At 40.2% G+C, this 9,075-nt stretch overlaps 1 protein-coding gene across 2 annotated transcripts; it reads right to left on the reverse strand.

Annotated features, from left to right (window-relative positions):
* Nucleotides 1-1,512: 1,512 nt before the first annotated feature.
* dbx1a (developing brain homeobox 1a) lies at nt 1,513-5,444 on the reverse strand. Of its 2 annotated transcripts, none has more exons than XM_047363708.1 (4): nt 5,033-5,444; nt 4,842-4,928; nt 2,304-2,506; nt 1,513-2,199 (listed from the first exon to the last, which is right to left on the reverse strand). In XM_047363708.1, the coding sequence occupies exons 1-4, from the start codon at nt 5,367-5,369 to the stop codon at nt 1,918-1,920; spliced, it is 909 nt and encodes a 302-aa protein (XP_047219664.1). In that variant the 5' UTR covers nt 5,370-5,444; the 3' UTR covers nt 1,513-1,917. The 2 variants fall into 2 exon arrangements, with proteins under 2 accessions (XP_047219664.1, XP_047219663.1); XM_047363707.1 differs by having other exon boundaries at nt 4,842-4,943.
* Between the last annotated feature and the right edge of the window lie 3,631 nt (nt 5,445-9,075).

The following is a 9,075-nucleotide window of genomic DNA, read 5'->3' on the forward strand; positions in this document are numbered from 1 at the left end:
AAGGTGCTCTGGTCAGATGAAACCAAAATCAAACTGTTTGGCCACAATGCAAATCGATATGTTTGGTGTAAAAGCAACACAGCTCATCACCCTGAACACACCATCCCCACTGTCAAACATGGTGGAGGCAGCATCATGGTTTGGGCCTGCTTTTTGTCAGCAGGGACAGGGAAGATGGTCAAAATTGATGGGAAGATAGATGGGCCCAAATACAGGACCATTCTGGAAGAAAACCTGTTGGAGTCTGCAAGAGACCTGAGACTGGGACGGAGATTAATCTTCCAACAAGACAATGATCCAAAACATAAAGCCAAATCTACAATGGAATGGTTCACAAATAAACATATCCAGGTGTTGGAATGGCCAAGTCAAAGTCCAGACCTGAATCCAATCGAGAATCTGTGGAAAGAGCTGAAGACTGCTGTTCACGAACGCTCTCCATCCAACCTCACTGAGCTCCAGCTGTTTTGCAAGGAAGAATGGGTAAGAATTTCAGTCTCTCGCTGTGTGAAACTGATAGAGACAAACCCCAAGTGACTTGCAGCTGTAATTGCAGCAAAGGGTGGCGCTACAAAATATTAACACAAGGGAGCTGAAAAATTTTGCATGCCCCACTTTTCAGTTTTTTATTTGTTGTTATCTGACTGCATCTGCCAGCTGCTGCTGTGGATCTTCAGATCTACTATACCATTCCACTAATAGGCTGTGATAAAAATTGGACAAAATGCCAGTGAAGTGTTTTTTTTTTCACAAAATCCAGTTTGATCACTATTTTATTCTCCTCTTTTCTCTTAATGCATAAAAACATGGTCCTTCGTTCATTATTGTGATACAGGTGCAGCTTAGATAAATCCTGGACTCACAACCCCTAGCCAGTTGTGGACCAGGACAGAACTTAATTCGGTAGACCCACACACTCTAATGGGATAGAGGTCATTTAAATTTTCTGTAGCACGCATTTTAATTAGCACATTAGAAAGCTTTGCGCCTCATAAGGACAAAACGTTTCTTTTACAAGGCGTCTTTTAAAAAGTGGATGTTCTAAGTCCTTTACCGTGCTCTCACAGAACTGGGCAACACAGATTTGCTGTACTTCTACAAAAAATAAAATATGCAAATACACTATTTAGGTAGCCCTGCGATGGACTGGCGACCTGTCCTGTGTCTACCCCGCCTCTCGCCCATAGACTGCTGGAGACAGGCACCAGCTCCCCGGCGACCCACTATGGAATAAGCGGTAGAAAATGACTGATTGACTATTTCGGTAGATGCTCAAGAGGAAATTCAAAACCCTTGTCACCTTCACCTTGTTCAAGCAACGTTTACTGTAATTATGTTTATATATGGTCTGAGTGAGTTTTTTCAACATTTGACTCACTATGGCATTAATTATTAAAATAATTATCCTGATCCAAACTCACTGAAATTTAAAATGTGTTTTCCTGTTCATATGTGCCTGTATTGTAGTTCAAGAAGTCTGTTGGATAGAACCTTTGAAAAAACACATTAAACTTTGAATTATTTGCAATTTTATTTGGTGTTTGTACAAAAGTTGAGAAATAAAACATATGTACAGAATACAACATACTTAAACAAATTTATATAAATTATTAACGGAATAGCTACATTTTCTCAATAAACAACTATATTCAGTGTCAGGATAAAAGTAACTCAATATTCTTGGCATAAAATTTCCATACAAATTGTACAAAATACTGTACAGTTGAACAAAGCTGTGCAAAAACAGCAAACTCTCTCAGAAGCAGATCCTGTCCAGTGTTTGTTGAATCCATAATGCAACAAACAGAAAAACATGTAATGAGTTGTTGTTTCGGGGCAGCAGCTTCTTACAAATCTGAACACAGTCACATAAAAACAACTCGTCCATTATAAGTTTATATTTGCTTCTAAAATAAATTAAGAGACTGTTATTTCTTCATCGTCTGACTCTGAGAAGTCCGAGTGCTTACTGGACATAGAGGGGGAGGAAATGCTACATCCAGCCACGCTCATGCTTTCTCTCCCAAACTCCTCTTCTTCTTCATCCTCAGCTGAGGACTTCTTTCCCACGTCACTGAGGTCCGGGTGCGGGTTGGATTTGGTGGGCAGAGTCTGCTCGCGGCATCCACCAGATGACAGCAGCTCCCGTTCTTTGGAGTTCCTCCACTTCATCCGGCGGTTCTGAAACCAAATTTTCACCTGTAGGGTTGAGGAGAGGATTGTGAGTGGAAAAAAGATAACAGAGTATGCAATTGTATCTTTAAATGCAAGCTGCACACCTTTTTCTACAAGTTTAACTTTACCTGAGAGTCTTTAAGACCCAGTTTGGAGGCCAATTTCTTTCGGTCAGGCTTGCTGATGTACTTCTGTTTCTGGAACATCTTCTCCAAGGCCTTGCGCTGGACGTCGGAGAACACCGCCCTCCTGAGCATCCCTCTGCGGGGTTTCCCTCTGGCGGCCAGGGGCCATGAAAAGGTCCCAGGAATGGGAACAACAGAAGATGCTGCTGCAAAACAAAGAAGAAAAAAAAAACTTTTGAATTTATAATCAACAAATCAATCTCTAAAACCAGAGATGGCCTGAAGCATGGCAAACCAAGTCCAAGCCAGAACTTCTCAGAACTTTATTTCTTCTCGCTATTGTTTTCAAGATAGGTTTAAAAGAACTTAAAATTCTTAACAAAATACTATCAGGTATATAAAATATGAAGATTACAAGAAAGGTTTAACAGTATTTATGACAAGTATTCTTCATTTAAACATCCAAAGTAGTATTGTAAAATAGGTTGACCAGATTAATGGTTCTGCCTTTGTTAATTTATTTCCATTGCTTGTGTCTAAACTTGGTTCCCATATCATGCACAATAACCACTAGCACATAAAGCTCTAATTTTCTGAATGTGTATAAGCACCATTTACACTTGCTCCTGCTTTCCCAATGTTATTGAATCACATAGGGGCTCTGGGCTAGGGCCAGATTTCAAACTTAAAACAATATTTTGTTGAATATTTATGAATGTCATCAAAAAATTTATTTTATTAATTACAAAACATTTTGTGTCAATTTATTAAAAACACAAATGTTAAAATCACTCATCTTGAATGTATTGAATATTTTAGTATTGAATGTTTTAGCTTCCACAGTAAATCATAAACAAATGAAACTGTCACTATGGCTCAATAAACAGGCCCTAATATCTAATAGGTTAGCTTGTGCAACAACTCAACTACAGACAAATCACGGTCTGTAGCAGTGTTTCGCCCCGCCCACCAAGCAACTGCAAGACAGGACTAAATTAAAAAAAATCTGTTGCTTAAATAATCAAAAGCTTTTAACACATAATGAATTATTTATGCATTGAATTATGTATCAAGGGAAATATTTCCACATTTCCTTATACATACACGTATATATATAGATATATATATATATATATATATCTATATATATATATATATATATATATATATATATATATATATATATATATATATATATATAGATATATCTATATATATCTATATATATATAGATATATATGTTAGTTTAAATCAACAATCACACTCCAGGACTTTGGAAATGTTTGTCCACATATGAATATAATGACGCCTCAGTTTTCCGTTTTTGGATCTGAGCAATACGTCTGCGTTTGAGTGAAATGGCACGAGGTGACTAATTAGCACATTGGCCGCTCCTCAAGCGCATTGGTATGGTAAAGAGGCAGCGCACCCTTTAAGGAGCCCTGTGAGGGCGGATAGAGGAGTTAATAAACCGTGAACGGTAATTGTGTAGTAATGAACTAACGCAGAAAAGACTGTGGACAGGCGGCTAAGGCCATATATTATCGCAACAAAAGGAGATTTACACTTTCAAACTAAACACAACTGCATACCAGAATACTGATGCCCGACGGGGGGAAGTGAGGAGTGCGGCGGAGAAGGGAATGGTGCAGGGTTTTTTTCCCTCTTGCCCTCAAATCATTTTCATTAAATGAACACGAAAAGCTTTTCAGGACCCTGGAGATGTTTTGTTGAGGCATTCAGTTGAGCCCATGAAAAGACTCCTTCTCCATTATGATTAGTCTGAATGAAAGCGACTTTATAGACTTTTCTAAGGGATTATTCTTTATCTCAACTCGTTCACTGGCCCGAATAGAGAATACAGGAACGTTTAGGGCACACAGAGTGTGGACGGGGGGCGTCACTAAAGGCTATGCGACATGTTGGGGGACGGGGCTGGGGGTTCAGAGTTGGACGACTCTGGGTGAAATTTGCTTTACTTTTGAGCCCCACGGACACTTCACTGTAGCTGCCCTGCGGACGCAGTAGACTCAGGAACAACAACCCTCTATGTGGTCTGGTGAGAATATTGAAAACTCTGAATAGCGCCTAATAGGGAAATTAGTGCATGACTGGTTCACGCCTTTGGCCCGCCTGGTAAAAGTCACTTTCCTGGGTGTGTGGGTGGTTCGACCGGTGGGTGCTGACCAAATTGGTCACGGTGCTGGGGGGCTTTGTTGCCACCGGTCCGCTGTGGGAAAACGCAGGGCCGGAGAAATGCCAAATACGCCCCCAATGGGAAGCAGGGGGACCATGACTCGCCACCCCGCCTCAAATTTAGAGCGTGACGATTTGGGATAATTGGTTAATTAGGGGGTGGATGGGTTGTCCCTAGCAGGGGCCAGAGCCAGCGGTCCCCATTAATGAGACAGTGATTTCTTCTTTTCTGGCTATTTGCCCTCTTTTCTTCTCAAATTTCAGTTAAAATATATGACAGGAATGACAGCGGTTCACATTTAAATGCAATTAGCAGAGACACAGAAGCATGAAAGTGGCGCCCACCTGGTAAATATGGTGTCCTGAATATGGGGTGGAAGGTTCCGTCAAAGCAGGAGACTGGGAAGGTCTTGGAGTGGAGACTATGGATTCCTGGAGGTGAGGATGCTGTTTAGGAAACGTAGCATAATAAAATGATTTCTGCGTAAAAGCTAAGGAGCAACAATTCTAATTTAAAGTGGTCTCTTTCTACTCACCGATCTTTGGTGATGGAGCCAGGATTGCGCTCACTCCAAACTTGAGGAAACCTGGGTCCTTGGAAATTTTTGGTGAGCAGGATTCGCGCGTCACCGCGGCAGTAGCCAATGCGCGCTCCGCGGAGGCTCCGTTATAGGACGCGGATGTGGTAACGGCGGGCAGGGAGGCGCTCACTGGAGGTACAGTTCGGTTTATGAAGGCGGTGGGACGGCTTAACCGCAGTAGGTCCTCCACCAGGAAGCTGGAGTGAGCCGGGAAGGCGGATGGCAGAGTCGCGGCAGGCCGGTACAGCCCCGGGTAAAGGGCTGGAGGCGCGATGACACTTGGGATCATCATGGTCCCGGCGTTACGAAAAAAAAAAAATCAGTTACTGAGATACTCCGTAAATCAGTCGTGTGAATGGCTGCTAACTGTTCTGGCTTCGCCACTCTAGGGAGAGGATCTTTATAGCAAGCTGCCCCCCTCAGCCCTCCTCTGAGAGCTGACAGCCTCAACAATGGAGCTCAACAAAGTTCTCCACATGGGTTGCTTTCAACTGCATCCCCCGGCCCGCTGATTGGCCAGAGCACCCGATTTATGATTGCATTAGTCTTCATAATCAAGCAAAACACAACGTGAAGAGCACGGACGGGGGCATTCATCAGTTCTGCATGTTGGCCACTTTCCTTTTAGTTTGTTTTGTTTGGCAAAGGCAAGCTATCTAAAAGGCAACATTTCGATTCAGGAGTTTTTTTATAAGTTCGATTGTTCTTTGCCTTTTCGAGTTGCCTCAAGTTATGTAGAAAAGAATATGCCAAATTATTAGATTTTCTTTTGTAAAAGTTTCCAAAATTAACATCTAAATATTCAAATAAAAAAGTTACAGAATAACTAAATCCTCCCCGTTCCTGGCAGCATCTCTCATGTAAATCAGCTTTAGGGTTTCATGGGATTCTCAACACTCAATCTGGCTCTCGTCATGGAATAATGTCTTAAACGGATTTCTGCTATCAAAACGCTTTAACAGATGTGTTAAATATCACTCATTTTGCACGGCCGCGGCTCGGAGCGCGAAGAAGTGTGCGGCCCGGACCGTGCACTCATGATCCTGTTAACCATGAACTAACTGTCACCCTCAGCTGCGGAAAAGGCGCCCCACGGCCTTTCTACGCTCAGATAAAAAGCACAGTGGAATTAAAAAAAGAAAAGCTTTATTTCTAAAGACGGTTTTGTTCTGCTATTTTAACTAACTGAATAAAAGTGCATCTGTGATTTGATTTAAAACTCATTTATATGAGCGGACACTGAGACCCCCATATAAAACAGATTAAAGCGAATTGGAGCCGGTTAGTCGTGTTCGGTCAGCTTTTCTTATAAAACCCGTTAAGCTAACGAGGTAAAAATGCTAGTAAAAACGAACAAACCAGATACAACTAAAATAATGCTAGTTTAAAACAATTACTCTTAAAATAACTTGAAATTGCTTGTTGACGTCTTTTTTATTTAGCTCAATGGGTTTTTCCAATAGTTTCGTTCTTTTGAATTTTGCGCGCTTAATGGTGTGGCAGAGAAATAAAAAAAAATAAAATCTCAACGCACACTTATTTTCATGTTAATTATTTCAATGATAATAATAAATAAATAAATACTCAATTGCTTCCAGAAATCTGCGTTATTATTTGCCTTTTTCAATTGTTGTAAAAAGTGCACCTTAGATTAATTTACACTTAGATTAGACAACAATAAGTAAATCTTCATTAACTTAATATGTAATCGACCACAATCCGATAATTAAACGGGAACGCCTCCGTGAAACGAGCCCTCGATCAGAGGTGCACCCTCTTTATGCGCGCAGGGCGCACTAAGCGCGCAGAGACGCAGCGCAGCGCTCCGTCCCTGCAGCTACACCTTCAATGAGTAACGAGGCCTTCAAAGCTTTTTTATGAGCCCATATTCCTTTACTTGGCAGGCCGAAATCCTTCTTTTGTGAGCGGTAAGCAGATGGTTACCAGGAAGCAAGGGCTGCTCCGACTGACCGAGACTAATTTCTACGAGCTTTGCAAGCTTGCCACGTCCCCGCTTCTTTACCAGGCCAAGTAAAAACAGCTGGCTGCGGCTGAATTAAGGCCATTAAAAGCACATCTTTGGAATATCGCCACCAACAGTAACAACAAAAATCCCTCCCTTTAGTGCTTATAGCTCGCTTATCACTTTTATATGGTTATCATGGTTTTAAGTCTCTTTATCAGTTCCCATAAATTGGTATCAACTTGCCATTTGGTATAACTGATGCGCATCCAAATTTGCCGGGGTAGTTTTTTTTTTAATTGATTTGATCTTTGCACAATTTTCAACTACTTAAAAAACTAAAATCTATTATGGTCACAATAAATTTATACAACACGAGGATCGGGGCTAATGAATCTTTGTCATGTTAAAACGTTCAGGTGCACAATAAATAAGTCAAGCCATGATACGTGATATTACAATGTTTATTAATATGTGTCTCCCGCGTCATTTTACGAGGCCCATGACATGGAAATAGTAAATTGCGCAAAGAAAACACTCAGAATGCCTCTAAATCAGGATTAAACATTTGGCCCATATTCTGTAGCATTGGATATCTTGCACATTTTTATTGTTTATGTTTGTCCAACATTTTCCAACAGTGCCATGCACCAGTTTACCGAATAGATGAACTTAACCATTGTTTTGGCTCCCTTTCTGCTTCGTTAAGTGAAAGGGGATTGAGTAAATATGTTATGCATGCATGAGAAGCTCTCAATGGGCCGTCTCATTGTGCTGGGGCTTCGACAGGTGGTTAACTGTTTATTATTCCCTCATTATTTATCAATGACGTGGGTGCATCAAGGGAAGGAAACTCCCAGTTCTTTCACTTAAACGGGGTAAACAGATTGTGCTGACTGGTTGCAGCACCACTCATCAGGCCGTGATCCATTCAGAGCCGGCTCAGGGTTGAGACCCTAAGCAGAATATCATTTTGGGGACTACCAGCCGTCAGCAATATGGACCTACCATTTGTATTGTCTATTCTTGATCACTGTAGAATTTATCATTCAACAGAACTTGTTAATGCAGCTGGTGAGGCAGTAATGAATTAAACTGTATATATGAGTTTTGTTGTGCTTGACAATCATATTGGTCCCTTCTCATTTACAAAATAAGCAATAATGCTACATTTCATTTTGGGAATTTATTATTAGCTAAATTGTTCATAAACCTATTCCACTACTTTCGCAAAGCAAAGACAGATAAATCAATTTCATGCACCAAAACACAAACATATTGAGTAAAGCTCATTTTATGTACAAAATCAACACAAAAACCCCATCAATATGTTCAGCTGTTGGTTTTATCCCTTTGCGCTAACCTAAAAATTAACATCTGGATGCAAGGCTGACTGTGTGCTGAACATTTTAATATGCAACATGTATTGTGATAAATAGTTATGATTTACATTAGCAAATGAATGAACAAATTCCATATAACACAAGATTCTTCATCTTTTTGCACCGGCCCTGTTAAGAAAATTCATCAAACTAAAACGGAACAACGGCACATGCACCAGAGCCACTGCCAAAGGTGACTGAGAGGTGCCCTTCAGACACACAACATTTGCACAAACTGTTCTGTCAGTTAAGGGCAGTGCTTTATGAAAAATTACCTTTGCCTTTGATAAGTGAATGTCCAACACATCATTTTTAAAACCCATTAAAAAAAACATGGCTTACAAATGGTAGTAGCAGTCACCACTATAAGTACACCAATTTAAGTTCATATGCTCTGATTATCTGCAGTGCTTATGTTAATTTATTTATGACTTAATTTATTTATGTAATCTGTACCAGTCTATCACGCTCCACACTTAATTATAAAATACATATGTACCTCTTACTAATGTCCATTGATTTTCTTGTCCCTTTCAAATTAATTATAAATAGTACTTTTAATAAAGGGCTATGTTTAAAGAATCCTATTTTTATTATTTTAAATATAATTCTCTTAGTGATTTATAAAACCTAACACAAGATGTGTAACAGAG

Source organism: Girardinichthys multiradiatus, chromosome 4 (genome assembly GCF_021462225.1).
Source record: "Girardinichthys multiradiatus isolate DD_20200921_A chromosome 4, DD_fGirMul_XY1, whole genome shotgun sequence".
NCBI classification, from domain to species: Eukaryota; Metazoa; Chordata; class Actinopteri; order Cyprinodontiformes; family Goodeidae; genus Girardinichthys; species Girardinichthys multiradiatus.

Coding starts and splice junctions, on each gene's coding strand:
- dbx1a (XM_047363707.1), bottom strand. CDS start 5,369: ATGATGATCCCAAGTGTCATCGCGCCTCCAGCCCTTTACCCGGGGCTG. Junction 4,944..5,032: donor GGCTCCATCACCAAAGATCG/GTGAGTAGAAAG, acceptor TTTCCTAAACAG/CATCCTCACCTCCAGGAATC. Junction 2,507..4,841: donor CAGGACACCATATTTACCAG/GTGGGCGCCACT, acceptor TTTGTTTTGCAG/CAGCATCTTCTGTTGTTCCC.